This window comes from Seriola aureovittata, chromosome 18 (genome assembly GCF_021018895.1).
Source record: "Seriola aureovittata isolate HTS-2021-v1 ecotype China chromosome 18, ASM2101889v1, whole genome shotgun sequence".
Lineage (NCBI taxonomy): Eukaryota > Metazoa > Chordata > Actinopteri > Carangiformes > Carangidae > Seriola > Seriola aureovittata.
In genome coordinates, this window is record NC_079381.1 from 20359120 (window position 1) to 20382500 (window position 23381).

The window sequence follows — 23381 nt, forward strand, 5'->3', positions numbered from 1 at the left end:
CTTATTTCCACCCCTGACATAAATTGATTGTTGTGCCAGAACAGAAGATTTCATGTCTCCAAATCAGTCATTGATAGTATGTTTTTTACATTTGTTTCTTGGCGGTGCCAACACTCACCTGACCAGAATGTACTGCAGTGCTTTGGATAAGACTTGGGTCAAACCAACACACACGAAACACACAATAAAAGTAAGTTTTTGTCATTAAATCTATTTAAATGGCAAAAACTTAGACCCCCTGAACTAAGTTTGGTTCTGCCCAGGCTTATTGTTCAGAAGAGAAAGGGACTATTATAAGCAGTTGTTATTTTCTCAGCTGCAGACAAGGATGTCGCTGCAGGTGAAAGCTCTATGGAGGTTATATAATGCAATCAAATCAATATTGAATTTGCAATGGCCAGAATTAGCAGCTAATGTTAAAAAGTTAATGTTACTAGGAGTTTTTCTTTTTATCTTCTCATTAGAACCTTGATGACCAAATTATGAGCTAATGTTTAGGACATTTTTCATTTCATCTTAACATTAGCTTTGTGGTGCCCAAAGTTTGCAGCTAATGTTACTTGCTGTTCTCATGGCTTGCATTATAATGCAAGTTGTTCATGGTGTGTTTTGCACCTTATCTTCACACAGGCAGTAGATATTTCAGGACTATTACTAAGGTAACGTGTTTCTAATATTCTGGATTATCAAATCATGTTTGTTACCTACACTGCTGAATGTGCACGTAACTATTCGAAAAGGTTCATGCACATTCAGAGTGCTTTGAAAAGAGTCACTGCTGCCCCCTTGAGCCAAAATATAATGCAGTTTGTGATTTCACCACTGTGTGTGTGTGTGTGTGTGTGTGTGTGTGTGTGTGTGTGTGTGTGTGTGTGTGTTGAATAGTAAAGTGTGTACCTGCCATTAGTAGTATTCAACAAAATGTAATGTTACAAGTATGCTGCATTTATTACATTTGTGAGAACGGTTCTGTGATGAACAGGTGCAGTGTTTCAGTTTGTTTTTCAGGACTCCCTTCCTGAGCTTCGACAGTCACACGATCACTCATATTCAGTCACTAGGGCAACACCTGTAATATACAATGACATTAACCCAAGTGGATGCCAAGGACAAAAAACACTGCTGTATCCTCCCACACCAAAAGGAGGAGTTAATTATTACACTTTTTTTTCCTCATGGCAATGACAAGAACACAGTGAGTCATAGTAATGAGCCAATTAGTTTCATTCCAGCTGACTCAAGTCCTATGATCACGGAAACTATGCAGCCTTCCTTCGTTGCTGTGAGATCGAGCGCTTACAGCAGGATGTGAGGATGGTTTCTGCGGCTTAGATCTTAGTTTGAATTCAGCCCACTTTAAAACACATAAAGCACACCATGTGTCTGAATCTCCCAAACCAGGTGTTAATGTGATAAGAATACAGACCATTTCTTAATGAATTTTCATTACATTTGCTAAAAGTGACTGTATTGTTTTGCTTATGATAGGCACTGGTAGACATCGAAAAACAGCAGATAAACCCTCTGTAGTGCTGATCATATCTGTTGTAGAAGTCACACGACGTTGTTTCAACCTCTTAGTCATTTGAAAACCCATTCTTCAGGAGCTGCATGGCTCAACTTGTACTATAATGGTTTTTTGTTTGTCTTTTTTTTTTTTTTTTTTTTTTTTTATAAAAAAAGAAAACACACAACTATGCATTTAAGAATCATTTGGACTGTTTTATTGCTCTCATTCAAGACATTACTCCAGAAAAAAAAAAGATCCCACTGACATCTGCTTCCTTCTGAGTCACCTATGATTATTGAGCACATAAGATGCTTGTATAAAATTGGTTTCAGAGTTAGAACATCAAAAATAAAATATTACATTAATTGTGGAATCAAAGTCCAAAAGTCAAGATATACAGATCACAGAACAAAGTGGAAGACAATGTAGTTTCTGATTTTTGGTTCAATGCAACTTTAACAGTCTTGTTTGTCACATTGACACCTCTTGATGTGATTTTTAAAGCATATATTAAAGCCCTTATTTGCACCTAAAATCAAAAGACAGCACTGATTGTGTGCGTCCTTCTCCTCATAAAAGGAATATGTACATTTCAAAAGGATTGAGATGCATTAAATTCAAATATGCAATAATGTCTTAAATTTACTGAATTACTTACAGTGTTTACTTCGATCAGCAAGAAAAACACGATAAAAACATTTAAACAATATTACAAAATTAAAGACAGGTGCATTTCACTGCTCATCAAACTGTCACTACATGGAATTTAGATGATGATGATGCCCGTTTTTAAATGAAGCACTTGTTTCTCTGTACACTATAAAGCAGTAGTTCTTCCAGGAGTTGAAGTCACAACATCGCATTGCCTCACAGTGATTGTTGATTTTCATAAAAAAACAAACAAACAAAAAAAAAAAAAAAAAACACATACATCATTTAAAAATAAAAAATATACTCAAAGACTGAAAATTTATCACATTATCGGCTTTTAAATATGATCACATTTTAAAGGAAAATTCAACTCAAATAGACTTTTAGGGGTTAGGTTAATGGTCAAGTGTGTGAGAACATTAAACTGCATTCATTCAAATGGGTTAAATGAGGGACAGGCCATCACTTCCCTAACGTTTGTACATGAAACAAAAAAGAAAAAACAAAAGTTTTATTACCAGATAATTCTATTTTATGTCTTATTTATCCTGTATGTGTCACGATAGTTAAAACAATTATGAATCGTTTTGCTTTTTGATTGAAAAACCTAAAATGTAATTTTGGTGGAATTACCCTTTAAAACACTGTAAAATCATACATAATTATTTAACATACACAAACAAAAAAACAAAAATACAATATCTTAAGTGTCAGAGAACAAAAAGGAACTGAACATGAAGATTCAAAGATGCTATGCACTGCCAGATGATTAAAAAAAAAAAAAAAAAAAAAAAAAAAAAATCAGTGTTTGATCACAAATAATTGCACAACAGATGTTTTTAATATATAATGCCTGGCAGCTAGAAAATAAGAGGTAGAGCTACATACTGGTACAATATGTCTATAACTCCCTAAAACAGGGAAATGACAGCTGAGTGGATTCAGACCACAAAGAATTTGCACAAATGGGGAAGATTAATGGTAAAGCCATACTTTAGATTCGAACAGCAAATTATTTTGCTGAGAGTTTAAATATAATAAATATATTAAAAAAAGGAAAAAAAAGGAGTTCCAGTCTGTATGGTGTTGAACCATTTACTTCTTTACATGCAACAAACTTAGTATTCTTGCATTATCTTCTGGATGTGTTTTATGAATATGCAGCTTTAGATGGATGCTTGATAAATAATATATCTATATAATATGCCCATAAATACAAAATTACAGATGCACAGATGACCTTTCATAGCCCTTTTGTTCACTACAAGTAAAGGAGGATTTCTCGTGTGTATCCCCAGTGCTCGCCTCCGAATGCAGTACCTCCGCTATGTTTTACTCTTAAAAAGAGTTATGACTTAAAACCTACAAGGAACATTAAGAAATAACTTCTATAAAAACAGTACTATCAGAAAAGAGGCTGTTTGTTTGGTAAAACTGGTGTGTATGATGTGAAGCCATCTGTATTCTACAAACCTACTGTATCGTGGACCTCTGACTTTAGCTGGAAGCTTAATAAATTATTAGTGTACACATTAATAAAATATTAATGTCCCATACAAACTGCATACAGATGACCTCAAGTAGCCCTTTTGTTTTCTGCAGGAAATCACGCAGATGACAAACAGTCAAACGGATCTTGTGTCAGCCTTCATTAAAATTCAGTACCACCAAAGTGTCTCAGTTTTAAGACAAATACTTCCAGCCGTTCTGATTCAAATCCTCACATGAGGAATAATATTTAAAAAATACCGCTATGAAGCGGTAAAAAAGTACAAAAGAGGATGGTTGTGTTGGTTCTGCTCTACGTTTGGACGATTCATTCACAGATCAGTTTCAGAGCCCTTCTTCCAGAAGAAACCGTTATCCTCGGAGTCCCGGCCTATTCGAATTTGAGGCAAACCTTTTATGTATGATCCTCTGTCAAGACTGAAAGAGGAGGAGATGGTGCAACATAAAGGTGATGTCTGGATGAACTCGGAATCATGAAGCAGGCCTATGAATTACTTTTGCATTTACTTTCAGAGAAAATATGAAGAGAATGCCAGTTTGTACTCACTTACTCAGCCACTGTGGAAGACTCAAAGTAATGCTCAGCACGACGAATGCGGGTTAAGGAAAGTCTGGGATTGATCTCCTGGGGGGGGAAAAAACAGAAAGAAAACATTTTAAAAACATACTTCAGAAACATCTTTCAAATGCACCAGCAGGAAAGAAGAGAATAAGAAACGGCGGCAAGCACCAACAAAGCTGCTTTTAGGGCGGAGTATTGCAGACTGGTAAACTTCAATAGTTCAAACTGGGTGGTTAGAGCATCATTAAGTCAGAAAAGCGTATTGATCTTTTAAGATGTTAAATTGATGTTGAAGTGCATGCAAGGAAGACTAGTACGACAGGAGAAAATGAGAGCATGAAGCTGTTAGAAGTAAAGTAGTTCAAGCGGTCCTTGGTGCGATAGCAAAGCGAACGCTGGCTAGTACTCACTATCCAAAGATTTATCCCCCAACATGGGTTCCTTTTCCATCATATCCATAGAGATTTTTATACTGGGGATATTTTGATGGTAGGGGTAGTCAGACTGTGGGAGGAGGGAAGGATGAATGTTAACACATGGATTTCTTTAAAAGGTGAGGATCTACATGAGGCTGTAGACAATCACATGACAGCACCGGACACATAAGGAAACATATGGACATTTAAATATTTAGGTTGAAAATGTGGTTGACTTACAAATTCAATTTCACTGTCGATGCTTCCCTTTTTCTTGTTTTTCTTTTTCTTCTCATCCTCTTTCTTCTTCTTGTCCTTCTCTGGAATGACGTCATCCAGGTAGCTGAGGTCGTGTTGGGAGAACACGTAGTCCATGGCCTTGCGCACTGCGACCAAAGCCAAGATCTATAAACAGAGAAATAGTTTGATTAGCTTTCAGGCTCCAGTATCGACTTCTGCGCGCTTGTGTTCGAGCTGCATCAGTGACCGCAGCAATGTCTCACCATGACGGGGAAGACGATGGCAGCCACGGTAGACTTGAGGATCCAGAGCAGGGCCAAACACAGGCCCTGGATGAAGGTGAAGAGGTGGATGCGCCTCTGGGGGACGTGTCGCAGGTAGATCAGGTCCGGCTGGTGCTTGGCTGGCATCAGGAGCAGCTGCAGACGGTCCATGAACTGATACAGACAAACAGGTCAAGGGAGGGGACAAGGGTCAGCCAGAAGTTGAGCAATAATTGTGTCATTTATATTAGACGCTGCAGACATCTTCCATTTCATATAAACTCATTATCTTTTTAGTTTGTGGCTTGTTCAGAGTTTGGAGGGGGTGTGAACGGGAGTGGGCTCAGCTTACATTACCTGTACATACTAACCAAACATAGTCTGTCTGCTTTTTATTTCTACATGTTAAATACAACAGATGTGAGGCGCTGCTGTGGAGGAATTAAAGTTGTTTTAAAAAGGCACCTTTGACGGAGCCGGGCTGAATGATGTAATGAAACAAAAGTAAAGAAACGAGTAATGTAACTAATTACTTTTGCTGTTGAGTAACTAGTTCTGTAATTACTGTAATTAGTAAAAATGTAATGAGCCCAGCAGGTACTGTAAAGGTCAGACTTACTCACCTGGACACCATTGAGTGACGCCACACCCATATAGAGGAACACACCATAGAGCACAGGCATGGGAATGAACTGAAGGACACAGAGCACAATATAAAAAAAGGTATTAATGCCATGGTGTGACTGATTGGCTGTGCTAATGTAAGTGCAGGTTTACATAAACTCTAAAAACACGAAAATTCAAGACATGCAATGAGAATGTTTATTTTTAGCATCAGTGTTCAGTTAAAAATAGTCCGCAAGCAGCTTTTCTGAGAACAGTCTTTTAGCGGACACATCAGTGTGAGCAGTCACTTGGCTGCTGCTGCTGCAGGTTTAGTAACTACTTGCCCAGTATTAGCCAGAGTCTAACTTTAGAGCAGAGGGAAAAATAAATCCACTACAATCTGGCAAGCTAGTGTAGAAATTTGCCACCTGATGAAAAGTCATCAATGATCATTTTGCATCTTTTCAAATGTCACTACAGTTTAACAGATGACAAGACAATGTGGTAAGTGACAGTGTGGGACCACAGTATAGAAAATGTCCACAAGGGGGAGCAGCAGCTCCACCAACCTGCACTCAGTGACTTCACTCTTTTTTTTTTTCTAATTTGGCAGCTTAATGAGGGAATGGAAACTCAAGAAGGCACTCAGCTGCAATCGGAGCTTAAGCCCTGATGAACATGCTTATTTCACATCGCATTACTTCAACTATGGGAGTTCCTAATCGGATGAATCAAAGATTTGAAGTTATTTTACAATTTTCTGAGGGGTGACAGGAGTTTGTCCTAAAAGAGGAGGACAGTAATCCATGTTTCCATGGAAGAATTAAGAAGCTGGAGCACTACACCTTGAGGATAGGGGCCATGAAGACAGAGAGTCCCGTGAGGAGGAACACAAAGATACCGGTGACTCTTTGCTCCCTGGGTTGGGGGGGAAAGAGGAAAAACACAAGATTAATCGATCAATCAATGACACATTTTTGTCAGAGAAACTGTTATCTCTGAAATAAATGAATGAAAAGGGATCTGCATAAATTTTTCCCCCCATTTCTGCTTTTCAGATAGTTTTTTCTCTTTTTGTGTCCTTCTGTTTCTCTCCTTTCTGATTGCCTAATTCCTGATTGATCAAGTGAGATTGCTTATTTTTGGCTTTCCCTTTTTTTTTTTCTTATTGGAAAACAATTGAACTGCTTTTCTTTGTGCACAACAAAAGATAAAAGGGCTCTGGATCGACAATTTATGGGAGTGTGGCAGGAAGGAATGAGGCTTGTGGATCAGTGTGCAGGTGCAGTTCTATAAATCTCATCATTTCTGTGTGGATGTCAACTTCTGATTCTTTCTGTGGCCCATGGTCCTAAACACTAGTCTGCCTTCTGTCCACTTGCTAAGAGATTTATTCACACCTGGGATCCAAAATGAATGCAATTAACTACCTGGCACAGTTAAAAGCTAACAGAACTCTGGGAAAATAGAGAAAGGAGAAGAAACCTCTGCTCCATCATGTAAACTATTTAATTCTTCAATGACGTAGATACTCCGTCTATGAGCCGTTAACTCACCTGACACCCAGGAATTTAGGCTGCTCCCCGGGGGCTGACGTCTGGGTCTCCATTTTCAGAGAGTCAATGTGGGCGATGGAGATGACAGTGGCGGCCACGTACCACGGCAGGCCCATGAAAGAGCAGATGATCATCAGGATGGCCACCCAGAAAAGGTCCAAGTGATACCCTGCCCCTTTCTGAGAGGATACGTGAGGGAAGACAGCAGAGAAGAAGAATACGTTGATCAGAATAAAAACCACAAGAGGAGAGATTCCCGCAAGGCCATAGATACCATGGTCACCGAGGTCATTTCCTGCACTCTTTATTTTTAGTTTTCTGTTGTTTTGTATAAAATAAATGGAAAAAAAAAATCTTAATTAAACTCTTAGGAAGTGCACCAACCTTGAGTTTATGCTCTTTCCTGTTGACGATCACAGCGGTGATCTGCTGATCCATAAATATCAGAATGGTGACGAGCAGAGCGGGGAGTGCGGCTGCCAGGTACACCCACCAGGGGTTCCCTCCAAAAGGAGGAATAAACCAGCTCCTCAGTGGACTCGTGGGCTAGACAAAAATAACAGGAACAAGACTGTTAAAGAAAGCCAGACCCCTCGACATGGAGACACTTCACTGCACATTTTATTCCTGCATTAACACAGTCCAGATCTCTGAGACGTGGATAACATATCAAATAGAACAGAAAAGAGCCCCAATTTGAAGCAGTTACTCCATTACACTCAGTAAGTCTTAACACTGAACGGTCTGAAATTACTGGAGCATCATCACATGACAGAAATCTGTGAATTAAGGCTCTGTGGTCAAACAAAGCTGGCTCTGTACTTGCAATTATAAGACCATCTGTGTTTTCACATCACCTATAATCAAGTTGTTATTCGATGCAGGTGCCCGCTCCTCTACCCCATCACTCCCTTTCTCTGTGTCAAAGGCAGAGGGGGGGGGTCTTAACACCAGCTGAGGAACATTTGAGCTTAGCAATCTCAGTTTCAGGTAATATGTATCGCTTACTGGGGTAACCACAAAGAAAGCATTATGCTGGGATTTCAAAGAATTACAGAGGCTTTCTAGCAGAAACATGCATCATTATCTGTGTAATTAGAGGAAACCGCACCTGGGTGACCACCGTCATTCAACTAAAAACAATTCAATGCAATGGTTTCAAGCACATGGAGGAATAATGACTTTCCTTTTTGTAGATGTTCATATTTCTATTTTCTATTAGAAGTTCTGCAATCTGTGGTATTTACCTTGAATTCACTTGGCACTATGAGCTTTGGAGTGTCCACACCGACCAAGGCGTCCACGCCGCAGAAGAGGAGAATGGTCAAGATGATCGCAAAGTCGCTGATGAGCTTCCTCACCTAGAGGGAGGAAACATTTACATCAGAAGGAACTACAGGTTGTAGAGAAAATTTTTTTCCATGTGCTTGACAATGACAATGACCTCCACCCTGTTAAATCACCTGTTTGTTTTGACAAACAGTGTCAGATATCACCTTGCTGACTGTGTGCATCTATAACCGAAAGTGCAGTTAGTGCAATTTCTGGTAAGTAAAGAGAGTTGTTCAGCAGGTAGTGACTAACAACGGCAAACAGGTTTTAAACTAAACCAGAGGCCGAATTATTTGAAACAAAACAAACATTGTAATAACCCTTAACTTGACTTTCATCATCGGCTCAAAGTTTTTAAATTTGTCCAGTACCAGGGTTCATGACCAAATGTCTGTAAAAGTAACATTCCCATCATCCTCAGCTATACACCAGCACTGCCTAGTGCTAATTAGCTAATGTTAGCCATGCTAACAAGCTAAACTAAGATGGGGAAAATTGTAAACTAAACATTATACCTACTTAGCGTTAGCATTTTTTGCATTGACATTGTGATTGTGTTAGGATGTTGCTGTTAGCATTTGCATTGCTGTAGGCTACAGTGCAGCGTCCTGTTCACTGTGAATGTGAATGAACTAGCTGTAATTTATGAATCTCAGGCCGTCTTTGCCTCAAACTTGAAACGGTGTGACTTCTGACCCCACGTTGAATCTCACTGACACCTGAGCATGTATTTGGTGAACACCACAAAAAAATCTGTAACGGTCACTCAGGCCATCTGTGTCACTGGCTGTTTGAGTTAGAAGAAAACTGCCCGTCTGTGCTGCACATGCGTCGATAAGCGGCGTCACTCACTGTGGTGGGGAAGAAGCGGCTCGTCTTGAACTTCTTCAGACACATGGAGCAGGTGTAGGTCCCAAAGAACAAGATGAAGGACATCAAGGTGATGTCAGGCACGTAGCCACAGGCTTCTCCGACCAGCTGGCCTCCATACTTCAGACACTGCGCCTTGTCCAGGGACGCCCAGGTGGCATTCGCTGGCTGGAGAGACAAGGGCAAAGAGTTTCCTTTAACCAACAAGTTAACGATATTTGGAGAAAAAAAATAGCGACAGTGAATTAAGCAACAGTTTTTAAACTCTGGACTCATGCTATTGGATGTCACAAAAAACAAGGACACTCCATACCAGATCAGTACTGTTTGTCGAGGCGGAGAGATCAAGGAGTTCTGATGAGTTGCCTGAGGAAGAGAAACAAAAATATCTTATCACCAAGCTGCCGTTATTTGCTGTATCACATTTGCCATTTTCAAAATCTGTGTCAACGTCTCCCTCCCAAACAATCCTGCCAAGTAATTTGCGACACAGAAACCGATAGGGCTGTTGAGAAAGTCAACAGTGGTATCAACGGGGCTGACACATTCTAGTATCATTCGTTATCTCCAATGTAAACATGGGAAAAATGAGTCAAAGGCTTTGTTTGGCATTCAATAACAACATCTCTGCCAAATGGGACAAAACCAAATATGAGTGTTCCACTTTCTCTTGTCTGATATCACTGGTAATACTGAGATTCTGCTGGCGCCCCGATACAATCAACAATGAGGAGATGACCGAGCGCTGGTACCAGACACTGTCCCTGTTACTTGATATAGTGACAGTCCTACTGTAATCCATCTTATTTCACCATTCCAGCAATTCATCGTAACCTGCTGCAGGAAAAGAAGCGAAGGCAACATACCAGGCATGCACCGGCAGTCGTACTGAGTGACAAGGTTGGAGTTGTATTCGGCGTTGATTGGGTTGTGGTGGGCCAGCTTTATCATCTTTTTAAAAGCGTCGTAGATGAAGATGAAGCTGATCAGGGCGGAGAAGCCTTCCTCGGTGAAACGTGTGAAGTACTGCACCAGGAAACTGGCGTCTGTGGCGACCAGCACCAGACAGAATAAAGCCGACCACAGGCCGATCCACAGCCGGAACTCAAGGTAGTCGAAGTTGTGGTCTCTGAGGAGAAGATTCACATAGGGTTTTTTTAAATTGTGAATAAATGTATTCCTCCATAATTTATTTCAAAGCAGAAATTAAAAAGAAAAAATTCACTGTACGTTCAGTCACTTCTGTCTAACCTGAATTATGTGAAGTTCAGGTGTAAAAAAAAGAAAAAGGTTTATAAATCTTAGTTTTGCTCTCAAGCCCTTCAAAACAAAAATAATATTGATTTTGAAGCCGAGCTGTGAGCAGACTTTACACCATATAGAAAATCAATATAGAACAACCAACCAATATAGAACCAATCAATATAGAAAATTCGTACGTATTCAGCAGCTGTAGACGCACAAACAGCTGCCACTGACTCAGCAGCCGCCAACTTGAGGCATGGAAACATTTGGAGGACACACAGAGGCTCCACAACATTCTTCACTCAGTGTAAAATTAAATGAGAGTGAATAATTAATAATGGAACATAATCAGCATGGTGTTTGGTAATGCTAGAAGACACTCTGGGAGAGGAAGGGCGTACAGTGGAAGGAGGAGGGACGAGTCAGCATCTAATCTTTAATATCCATCACGTATTGTTAAATTATATGTTTAATCTGCACATACAAGGGCACAATTAGTAGTATTATATGCAGTGATGCATTTAAAAAGTAAACTTAAAGTTTTCAAAAATATTACTGAATTAATTTTCCCCATAGATGGTACTATTAGAGGAGGTAGTGCTTTCTGTTTAATGAACTTTATTATACATTCCCCTTCATCTAAGTTCTGCAGAGGGTCGGTGCGCTGCAGGTGTTGACCCCGAGTCAATCGGGACAGGAAGCTGACAGCAAAAACAAATGGGAAAACAATCGGCTGGCAGCTGTAGCCTGGACAATCTGTTACTGCTACCAGATTTACAGTAAGCACAAAAAGTTATAGTGAGAGATTGTTCAAATAAACAAATCTCATAGCACCGCTGTAAATGTGAATTATCTATTGGTATTCATTATGTTTTAATAGGGGGGGATCGAATTGCTGTAAACACACAAACTGCATCTGTCCTCTGGGGAAAAACTCAGCTCTATAAATATCTCCCGGGACACTCAGGCTGTTTTTGAACTTTGCTTCACCATCTCTAATAATCGCTGATTTTGTGACTGATTTGAGTTTGTTCAGCAACTACTCACTTGCTGAAGTGGAAGAGGAGTCTTTCGAAGACGAGCACCGGGCCTGTGCTGCTGAGAATAGTGAGGGGCTGACCGGCCAGCAGACAGAACACTGCTCCTGTCAGTGCTGTACCCAGGAAACTTTCCAACACTCCCTGCAACACACAGAAAAACATGGAGCCTTCACAAGCAGCTCACAGAGCACGCTAAGCTTAAAGAAATATATACAGAAGAGATGAGAGAGCATGACTCCATTCATCAGTATTAGACATATCTTTTACATATTTATTTCCACAACTGTTCTTGAGCCTTTTAACACCAATGAGATAACTATGCTAACTCTTTGAAACTATGTTTTGTCTATACACGTCACACACACATAGTTCTGATTCATCTGGGAGGGCCTGTGTAAATTCCAGTGATATCAGCTGTGAATTTTACTAGTGTAATGCTAAATAGATGCAGTGGATAGATGAGTAATTAACAACTACACTGTTAATCTCCTGTTGAGAAAGGTTCGGTTAAGGGCAGGGATTCCCTCTGTCATTCCCAGAGTGGAAAAGTGATGCAGGATTGAGGCGTTGCACTCATTGTGAGGGGTAGGTGGGGGTGGGGGTGGGGAGGAGTGGTCATTGGAAACGCAGCCATGACGGAGCTACAGTGGCTGAGTAATCTGGATCTGTGGTTATTTACAGCCCGGGCAAATCCCCGAGGCCGGTGCTCTGCAGGTCTGCAGCTCTTTGCCAGCGGAGAGGCTAAAGCAAGTAGCAAAGACACTGGAGAGCTATATACACTCAGCTATCAGGGATACAAGGGTGGATGGAGCTAGCAGTGTATGCTATCATAGCACAATTGTACAACTCTTCCATATGCAGTCCTATCAACAGCAGGTACAACAGATGGATGCAGTATGAGCCTTTGAGCTCCAAATTAGCATGGCTTATCAGCTGAAGTGAACTCCTTTTGTTGTGCATTAGTTTGTTACTTAAAATGGGGAGCTTTGATGGCGGGGAAAAAAAAAAAAAAGTTTACAGGATATTATGGCAAAAATGTGCCGCATGGACATAAAGAAGAGGAAAGGAAGAGACCAATGTTACACTTCTGTTTAGTACCGAGTCACAGCTATGCAAAGATATTTGCATTAGAGGCCAATTCACCAGTATTTATCAGCTTGTCAATCTTGTTTCTTTCACACAGTGTGTGACCAAAATAAAGGTTCAGAGTCAAATGTCTGCAAAACACAGCCGACTTCAGCATTAGAGTCTATGTGGAAATGATGAAACATCAAGCTCCAGGTGGCTTAATTTAACTTCTTTGTTTTCAAAGGGAACGGCTGTGTTAACTGTTTGTTTATGTTGTTTAATTACTGTGTTTTAAGTCATGTTTGACATTTACAGATATTTAAAATTAGAATCAAATTGCCTTATTTTAGCTAAGTAAAAAAAAAAAAAGGTGTCATGTAAAGGCAGATATTCACATGCACTCTGTGGAGACTGGCTTTGAGCTTCCAGTCACAACTACCGTGTAAGAGTAAGTGCATGAACCCAAACTGGATCAATGTGGTTTCAGGTCTAATTTCTCTGAGTTGTTAAATTTAGGTCAGAGTTCAACTTTTAGGGACCAGGTTTAACTGTGTCAGCAGTCAAATCACAACACGCAAGACAAAGCTGGTGCATGTTGAACAGGAAACTCAGCTGTATAACGACAGCGCTGTAGAGCTTTCCCGTTTGAATGTGCACCACAATATCTCTGCAGAAAGAAACCTCCGTCCCGGTGAATACAGTAAAATAAAATACCACAATGTGGCGAGGGGTTACCTGCATGTTGTCCGTAGCATCTCCGAGCAAGCCCCCGAATGTGATCGCATTGGTGACTGTGCCCAGGTAGATGAACAAGATGGCAGACAGAGACTGGATATGTAGCGCGTCATAGAAGTCACTGGCAAAAAACGGCAGCTTCCGCTTGATGTCCAGGACAAGACCTCCACAGAACCTTAAAGACAGAACCTCTCTAATCAGTGGGTGCAGCAAGTTTCATATTCTTCTTATCTTTCATTCAGCTGCATAAATGACACATGGTGTACAGCAGGTGGGAAGAAAAGATTTTTGGCAAAGATAACCGAGAAAGAAAAACTTGTTCTGAATAAAGGAAAACAAAAAGAGACTTTGCTTTCATTGTTCTTTATGTGTGGAACATTTCCTCATCGGATACTTACTGGAAGACTGGAGGTGATTATTTTGACTCAATGGTGCATATTGCCAACAATCACATGCCATCAGGATTATAATCAGGATTCAAAAACAGACTCATTTACAAGGTTCATGCAATAGTATGAGGATCATGGCTTTGTATAGCTTTTTTTTTTTTTTTTTATAAAACATACAGTATATATATAAATATGTTAATTGAGAATCCGCAATCTCTGAGGATATGATTCAGATTTCTTTAGCTACAATATATTCAATCATGAAAGTGATTAATTACTTTCTCGTGCGCTGAAGCTCCTCTCCAACCTGGTGACCTCCTCCCCCACCGTGCCCCGCATCGTGAGGAGTATCGCCGTTCATCTGAGGCGTCTCTAATCCGGCGTACATGTTCTTCCTTTAAAAAAAAAAAAATATATATATTTTATAGAAACATGTCACATACATACATACGAATATAGAGAATACGTAGAGAACAAACAATACTCAGAACTTTCAAACATGCTATACCGGCATAATGGATCAATTTCAGGTTAATATGGTGAGTGTTGTGCTGTGCTTGGTGTCACATGTGCAGTAACTATGCTTAGTCCACATTTTTAAATCTGGATAGATATTTTGTGTGTGTAGACTTGAGACATAACAATCATCTTATGAACAATCAACTCATAAGCAATTTAATTCACTCACTGACTTTGCTACAGCCTCACTTGGTCTGGTATGAGCTCTGTCTTACGGCACCTAACGTTTGCTTATGTCGATAAACGTTAGGTAAATACTTGCTACAATAATGGAAGTTTTATTGACTGTATGACGCTGCACCACTTGTGCAACAAAGGTTTGGCATTTGCTTAGCTAAAACCAAAACAGTAGTTTTGGTTTTACATCATCCGATAACTCATTTGTAGCTGAAGTAGAAAAAATAGAAAATAGGGAGAATTTCCATTAATTCTGTGAAATATACTGAAATATACTGTGTGTTCATGTGACACACTGGATGGATTTGTAATAGATTCATGTGCAGTGACTTCATTAATTTGGATTAGGGTGCACGGATTAGAGCGGACCTCTTGTCCGAGGAGGGCAGAGACTTGGGTGGCTCTATCCTGATGTCAGGGTCCCACTCGCCGGGAGGCAGGACGATGACCTCATCCAGGAACTCCTCGATACCAGCCAGCAGGTCCTGCCTGTCCTTCGCTTTGTAGGCGATATCATGGAATACCTGCCGACGAACAAACAAACAAAACCGACTTATTGTTAAATCAGCCAATTTGGCTTTGGAGGAAAAAAAAAAAAAAAAAAAAACCCACAAAACTGCCCTCTCGCCCTCTGACTGCCGGGACACAGAGTGCAGCATATCACTGAAAAACCTCAATACCACATTACTGACAACAGCCAAGAATTCTCTCTCTTTCACAATGTAAATAAATAATTTGTCATCATCTGTACGTGTCCTCGGAGCACGGGAACAGGCAGGTAGAGTCCTACGGGACGGCTTGGGCACTCAAACATCTGACAAACATGCGGCACAACTGTCACGGGACAGGAGAGGGGGTAAAGTTTAACTTGAGGAAATCCTGGAAAAACACTTCCTATCCTGCTTTGTTGACATATGAGATATACCGAGGCCTGTGGGAATTTGCGGGCCAGGTGCTCTCAGGGTTAAGAACATTATGAACTGCTTGTTAACATTCCTGACGACACGGAGGTTTAGTCGGGAGAAGTGAAGACACACAACAGAGACACAAAGCAGATGGAGCTGAAAATAACAGAGGATGTAACAGACATAAAAACGCAGAGTTTAAATAAAGACATTGTTTTGCTTATTGTCTGGGATTTAATCTGTTGACACCAAAGCAAAATGTGTCAATCACAACTTCAACACACAGCTTAACAGTTAAGCTATGAGCTGGTCACTACCAACAGCCCGGCTAGAACGACTGCTGTGATGATTAATACAGCAATATCCACAGAGCTGAGATTTGGCAAGAGGACAAACACTGAAGGAGGCGTAGGTGTGAACAGCATTCTCACACTAGTTAATCACTGCGGTTTGACCTTATAAATAATGAATATTGTTTTATTGTCTCACACTTAAATATTTCAGCAACTATTTAATGGATTCCTGTGAAATTTTGTTCGGACGTTTGCGGCCCTCAGAGGATGAATCTTTGGTGATCCCATGACTTTCCACCTTGAGGTTACCGTTTGTGGTTTTGACAAAAACAGCAGCAAACTACTAAAAAAGGACTTTCATGAAATACGGCAAAGACACGTCCATGCTACTGACGTTTCCATCAGCCTCAGCTGTGCCTTGTGTTTGGTGCCAATTAGAAAATGTTAGTATGCTAACACGCTAAACTAAGATGGCTAACATGGTAAACATTTTTACACCTGTACCTGCTCTGCTAAATATCAGCATGTTAGCATTTAGCTCAAGAGGACCACAGCTGCGCCTCAGTAAGTATTTATTTATTTCAACTGAATTTATAGGTCAACACTGTTTATTGGTCATTATTTACTGCCTGTAGACGGAGCAGAAAGGTATCAGTACCCTTCATTTCTAGACTTGCAACTTCCAAAATTATTATCCCAGGTTCACAACCAGCCTGGGCTGAAAGATGATGTCATCTGTGCCGTGATAACAGTGAGAATCATTAAGTGTTATGGCGGTTCTATTCAAAACAAAACCCATTAAATAAAACAACTCATTAATCATTGTTAATGAATTTCACGCTCATGCAGAAGCTGTTATTTGAGGTTAACATTAACATAATCCCTTAATGCAACTATATCTACCATGAAAATCAGGCCGATCTCTCTGCTCAGACTCAACAGTGGAAAAGAGTAAAGAAACAAAATAAGAAATTAGCATAGTAATAACTCGCCTCATCTGACATCAGGGTGGCGATGGCTCTTCCAATCTCATGATAGGACTTTGCTTTGCCTTTGGGGCCCAGCAGCACAAACAGAAATCTGAAAAACAAAAACGAGAAAACAAGACATCAGGGTACATTTGCAAATCTGAGAAACTTGTTTCAGTGTAGCTGCTCATGATATCACCCGAGCGGCGGTTGTACTTTTACAGTTAATGCTGTGTGCTCTTACCTCGTGGGCACAGGGACCTCAGTTAGAGCCCCCAGCATGACGGCCTGCTGCAGACGAACAAACGCCACGAAGGGAGTTTCCAGGAAATCTACCTCTCCGACCAGCACGTTTGATGCCTCCGCGTCACGGGGCAGTTTTTTCATGAACTTATTCTTCAGCTGTTGAGACAAAGAGGTGAGGAAACGGAGTCAGTGAATGAAAATGTCAGGCAGAATTAGTAACAATGGATGCCAATTATTTGATGCAAGATACAGATTTAAGAAGCAGGACATGCGCACACAGTGTGACAGTATATACAGTATGACATGATAGATGACATCTCAAATAAATGTTTGGTTTTTTTAAATGTGGCCGCACCCTGGTGAAAACTGACGGGGTGTTTGTACCCCGTGTTTGTACGGGGTGTTTGTACTCTATAAGCACGTAAGAACAGGTAGTTCCCGCCCTTTCCTAGAATTATTTGCTGAACAGCAGCTTGACTTTATGCCACGTAATAAACTTTACAACAGTGTATGAAACTGCATGTACAGTCTTACACTCAAGTGACATGCAAAGTCTACACTGTTCTGATTTTGGAAGAGAAAAAAAAAATTAAACTTGCAAAAACTCACTTGCAAGGTGATGATTAACTGAGGCCTTGGTGTAATGTCAAAGGCCAGACCATTCTGACAAATCTACAGTTTCATTAACTGTTGCTGGAGCGTAAATCCAGTGGTTACACTTTAACTGCTTGTGATCTTTCATCTGTGTGCGGTGCATTCGTAGAGCACACAGCCAATTTCTTCATCCATGACTCATGACAGACAGAGAGAGAGAGCGAGAGGGAGAGAGAGGGAGAGAGAGAGAGAAACTGCATGTGCCGATGATAGAAACTCGCACGACAAAGACAGGAGACAGTGAGCTTTTGTTTCACAGAGCAGGGAGAGAGTCAGGGGTCTTATCTATCAGTATGTGACGCTCACAAGCTCATGCACACACACAGCCCAACACATGACCCTGCATAGTGCTGCTTTGTGAATGGAAGGCCTGGATTCTCATCTACCGGCCTGCACGGTAGCTTGCGCATCGTCTCTACGCAAACATATTACCTGATCCTTCTCTGGCTTGTCAGAGAAGTCGCTCAGGCTGTTGGAGGTGAGGTTTCGATGGGCAGTGGTTGGGCTACCTGCAGAGAGGTAAGACGCTGTTGTTAGAGGCCTGGGAAACACTGCAGACATTAAAATGAGACATTGGTGGCCAAGGAAGAAGAAGACAAGTCCAAGAGAAGAAAAAGGCATCAGGAAAAGTACAAGCGGACAGAAACATCAGAATCTGGGCTAAATGTGGCGAGGCTTAAGCTTTAGGACTAATGCCAGATGGTCATTCATTCAGGCGCTCCAGAGAGAGAGAGAGAGAGAGAGAGAGAGAGAGAGAGAGAGAGAGAGAGAGAGAGAGAGAGAGAGAGAGAGAGAGAGAGAGAGAGAGAGAGAGAGAGAGAGAGAGAGAGAGAGAGAGAGAGAGAGAGAGAGAGAGAGAGAGAGAGAGAGAGAGAGAGAGAGAGAGAGAGAGAGAGAGAGAGAGAGAGAGAGAGAGAGAGAGCTGGGAAACATGGCGGTCTGAGGCAACTACTGAGAATGTAAACTTTGGAAATCCATTCGATCCACTTACTCATCCACAGTGTTAGAGAACAGAGTGTTCAGCATTTTAGCTTTCTCTTGCCAAATAAATATGCAGTCAGATACATCGGGAGTTATTCAGTGAGGCTATTGTATCTTTGTGTGTTTCTACACTGAGCGCTGAATAAACGCACATCCAGCTCTTTAACACAATGGACTTTTTTTTATTTTTTTTAATTTGGCTGCGCTCAAGTGTGTTAATTACCATGAGTGCAAATTTTACAGTGAATGGGGAGCATGTTTCAAATACGCTGCTGTGACCTCACTTACAGAGGTATCCCATGCTGGAGCTCCTCATGACCTCGCATGGTTCCTCTGGGTCTTGTGGGGTTAAACAAGGCACAGGGTGCTCTTGGGGGTTACGTGCTATAAATCCCCAGATGCGGGAAGTCAGAGGCAGCATAGACCAAAAAGAGAAAAGAAAAACAGAAAAAGGAAAAAAAGGGAGGAGGAAAACAAGGTGGAGAAAAAGACAAGGAGGAAAAGAAGTGAGAGGTTGTATTAGGACAGAAAATTTACAACAGCAGTTAGTGTTAGGGTTTGACATCAGAAATTAAATATGAGGAGACAAAGAGTAAAAGTGAAAAGGTTTGAGTTAAGAGGGATTAAAAAATATATATAAATAAATGAAAAAGGTTTTTCATTACCGTTCTCCTGGTTGGAAAACAGCCTACTAGCACTGGAAACACTCTTGCCGATGTCTGCAAGAGAGCGCAAGTTGGACTTCTTGGTCTGGTGGCGATGCTTCCGTAGCAGCGTGTACACGACCTTCTCCTTCAGGTCCGCCTTCAACTGACCGGTCTCGATCTGGCTGTCGGTGATCATCTCTGTTAGAAGGACGGACAGATTGAAGATAAAAACCAAGCGATGTCCCTCAGGTTCTTCCTGGGTGCAGTCGACGCTTACTTACCGACAACCTGCGGCAGCGTGCAGGCCTCCAGGTCCAGCATGATCGTGCCCTTCTCGATGCACGTTTTGAGTTCCATCAAGCTGTGTAAGGACAGCGTGGCCACATGAGGCTTACTCCAGCGCTCGCCACCCTTCTCCACCTTCTCCTCAAACTTGATCCATCTGGACAAGAGGAGGAGGACGACAAAAGACAGAGGGAGAACCGTTGAGATGTATTTACAGTACTGGACTTTGCACAAGTGTGCTGGACCTTGCCAACAAATGTGGCGCTGCAGAAAAAGTGTGTATATAATCTTTTTTTTTTTTTTTTCCCCCTCCCCTCCTCCGTCACACAGGCTCCTGAAAGGTCACTGCAGAATATATAAATAAATAAGCGTACATGACAATGGCTTCATAAAAGTTTACGAACAAATATGGGCTACAAACAAAAAGGAGACAAGATGGGTTTTTCCTTTCTTTACTAAAACAACCCTGTTGTGTTTTGACTTGGTCACTTTTCACAAGGCAAGAATAGGGGATGCAGGAGAGTGTAGAAATAAAATATAAAAATCACTAAACATAAAAAAAGACATGGCGTACTGCAATGTCAACATTCCTACATAGCTCTCGGATCACACATGGCCCAATCAGAGAAAGAAGACTTTGTTGGTACCATGGATAGCTTTAGTCTTGAAGCTAAGACTCAGGACAAGGATTCTTTTTAATAATAATGCCTCACATGTCACGTCTACAAAGAGCCATTCTCCTGAGGCCTGAGGATGGGGTTTCCTTCGGGGATAGAGTATCCCCCTGGCGACAGTCCACACGCCTGTGACCAGACATCTTACTGGGAGAGGAGCCTGGCCATGTCGACCTCAAGGAATTCACTTACCTTCCCTCTTTCCCTTTGTGTAACTCCCTCTTTAAAGTGAGTTTAAGCTATCTCAATTTTATTACAGTTTTTATCACAACGAAAATATAAAAAAAGGAAAAGATAAACATGTTACATGTGGACATAAGGACCCAACAAAGAGTCTATGCCCAAATCGAATGTGCTCTAAAAGCCAGCTGTAACATTACGTCTTGTTCTGACCATGTGGGAGTTTCTGCCTTTTCCTGCTCTCACAGAGCAGGTACTACTGATCTCAATCAGATAAGAGTAGACTGGGAGTTCACTGGAGTACGGCCTATTTCCCTACACACACAAAACGTGATTATTCATAGGGGACTGTGTTCCGCTGACCGCACTGGGATTGTGAAGCAGGAAATTTTTGACTACACTGCCCATGGCTCTTAATGTAAAAAAAGAGTGGATTGCACTGCCTGGCTTTAAAGACACTGGACTCACCTGGCTGTCTCCTTCCACTCCATCTCCTGCCCGTCCACGGACAGGAGCTCGTCCAGCTCGGTGAAGAGCTGAGGCGGCGGTGGGCCATCGTCCTCCTCTCCCAGGATAAACCTGATCCTCTCAGCTGGAGAAACTGTGCGGAGCGAGAGGCGAGTTAGGGATGGACAAATCCTGCCTCACTTCAACACGCCATTTGAATCCCTCTGGATATTATCCTAGTTACTGCGGTGGAGCCGATCAAAAACTGTGGTGTTACCCGTGCTGTTACAGTTTATACTGTATGCAACTTCAAATTGTCTGCAGGAATTAACCTGAAGCAAGAAATAGGCCAGACAGTTGCAGATCTTATTATATCATGCAGTTTTCATGAAGTCAAGTCATCATGTACACACTGCCCGCTGTCACACATCTATCAGGATCAAGCAAACATAAAATAGGTGAACACAAGGCGTTTTCTCATGCTCTGCTGTCAAAGGATATTTTGTTTAATGAGTTTTTACGTACAACACTCATTTCCTCTGCGAAGAAATACCTGGAAGTCAGATACCTAGACTGAATATTTCATTGTCACAGCAGTGACAATAGGTTTTATTAGTCTCGAGGGAAAATAAAGTCAGCAGTAAAACTATTCAGGAAAACAGACACCAGAGTAATTAGTCTGCAAATGAAAAAGTGCATGTGTGTTTTGGACGAACAATGATGTAACTGTATAAAAAAAAAAAAGCAGTGCATCTTCACACGTGTGTTTCGGACATATTGATCTGCAGAGAAGGTAAAAACAGCCTCAGTAAAAACACACATCAGTTGACCTGCTTGACCCCATGACAAGAGCGCTGGTATTTAAGGACTTTTTACGACTCGCATGCATGAGGAAGAACTTTTACTCAGCATACAACTTTTACTTCCTTCTAAGAAAGGTATGACAAGATCCATGTCAGCAAACTGACCTGTGAACACCGAGCGTGCAGCACTAAAATACCTCCCTCTTCCCGTTCAGAGATTATAGAGATAAATGAAGAGGAAGCTATAACTCCAGGATCCTGCCAAGAACCCAGATTAAACAACAATAAAAAAGGAGAACCCCAGTGTTTTATAGTCAGTATACAATGGTTTACCTATTGTGAGAAGAACTAATTATTCTTGTTAATTTGACGTTTTTTTGTGCAACCGTGAAGTGATGACAAAGCGGAGGTTAAGTGGTAAGACGCAGGAGGGCTATTTATGCAGCTTTCTCTTGATATACTGCACCAGTCGGGATTCCACAGGCCCAAACTTCCACAACGTAACAGTGTCTGTAACCTTTTAATCCTGAAACACCAACCGCCCAAGCTTTACTTAGGGTGGCTGTTTTTAAAATAGTACGGTCGGAGCTGTTCCACCGCGGTGAGAAAATCTAACAACTGTTAAGCTACACGAAGGTCAAGATCAGTGTCGTGCAAACACTGGAAACAGCTTTAGGATACGGAACACTTAGTGTCTCCACCATCGTGTGTATCAACATCCAGCGACGGCTATAAACAGAAACACAAGATCTTTTTCCTCATTCCCACAGGACCTTTGTTGCCGTCATTTGTCTGGCTGACTGACTGACTGACTCACTGACTCGCAGAGCCCCGACTTTTAATGCAACACTTATCGACGCCACACGGTGTACACAACACCGCTCACCTCTTAAGCCTCCCAACTGGTGTTATCAATGAAAACCAGGCCTCTGTTGTGGTTGCACACAACTTTTAAGTGGACAGCTCCGCAGCGTTTGCTAGAATCAACAGGATTATGGAGATTTAGATGGAGGGCAAAACAGCGGAAAATCCAACAAGTGGAGGGCTCTGTGTGCACTGTCTAGAGATATGTATGTTTTGAGTTGGGGCTTTTGACGTCTGGTGCATGTCATCCTACCCACACATCACATCCTCTGACCATCACATACTGTATACATCTACTGCTATACCACAACCTTTTCACACGCTGCATTTAGGGAACTCAAACCTGCTGATTCAGATCCCCTCGATGCACTTCAATTATTCATAGAGAGCCAGTGTTGGAGGCAGCGGACAGTAAATGCAAGTTAGCAGGAGGCGCCGTGCCCTCTTATTAAATAAAAAGGTCAAAAAGGTTAATATGAAAATCTTTACTGCTCAACAGGAGAGACGTGTTTATCCCAACAGCAGCTCCAGCTCATCATACAGAAGGGTCTGCCCTCTCATTCAACCTCACAGGACTGTTTACAGCTCAGATCTTCTACAGAGATACAGCAGGATGAGAGAGAAGTAGGAGGCTCTGTCTGTTTGTGTTTGTGTGTGTGTGCGTGTGAAGGGAGTGAAACCAAAGTGAACCACAGTGCAGCTTAAAAACTGCTTCTGAATTTGGTTCAGTCCCATACGGATTCTAT

The 23381-nt window shown here is 41.4% G+C and overlaps 1 protein-coding gene across 2 annotated transcripts in view; it reads right to left on the reverse strand.

The window, feature by feature from the left end:
• Positions 1–1701: 1701 nt before the first annotated feature.
• The window catches only part of slc4a4b (solute carrier family 4 member 4b), a 30382-nt gene continuing 8702 nt past the window's right edge, over positions 1702–23381 (reverse strand). The window contains exons 4-26 of one of the 2 annotated variants that reach the window (XM_056403728.1): positions 20990–21122; positions 19664–19824; positions 19401–19580; positions 18187–18263; positions 17099–17256; positions 16879–16966; positions 15058–15212; positions 14271–14387; positions 13604–13778; positions 11808–11941; positions 10382–10644; positions 9829–9881; positions 9498–9683; positions 8561–8674; positions 7698–7859; positions 7314–7492; positions 6603–6675; positions 5775–5843; positions 5152–5325; positions 4889–5053; positions 4643–4736; positions 4222–4295; positions 1702–4087 (exon numbers count right to left, since the gene is read on the reverse strand). In XM_056403728.1, the coding sequence (XP_056259703.1) occupies positions 4252–4295; positions 4643–4736; positions 4889–5053; positions 5152–5325; positions 5775–5843; positions 6603–6675; positions 7314–7492; positions 7698–7859; positions 8561–8674; positions 9498–9683; positions 9829–9881; positions 10382–10644; positions 11808–11941; positions 13604–13778; positions 14271–14387; positions 15058–15212; positions 16879–16966; positions 17099–17256; positions 18187–18263; positions 19401–19580; positions 19664–19824; positions 20990–21122 (2954 nt within the window). In that variant the 3' untranslated portion in view covers positions 1702–4087; positions 4222–4251. Of the gene's footprint in view, positions 4088–4217; positions 4296–4642; positions 4737–4888; positions 5054–5151; positions 5326–5774; positions 5844–6602; positions 6676–7313; positions 7493–7697; positions 7860–8560; positions 8675–9497; positions 9684–9828; positions 9882–10381; positions 10645–11807; positions 11942–13603; positions 13779–14270; positions 14388–15057; positions 15213–16878; positions 16967–17098; positions 17257–18186; positions 18264–19400; positions 19581–19663; positions 19825–20989; positions 21123–23381 lie in introns of both variants that reach the window. The other variant, XM_056403727.1, reaches the window with a different exon arrangement.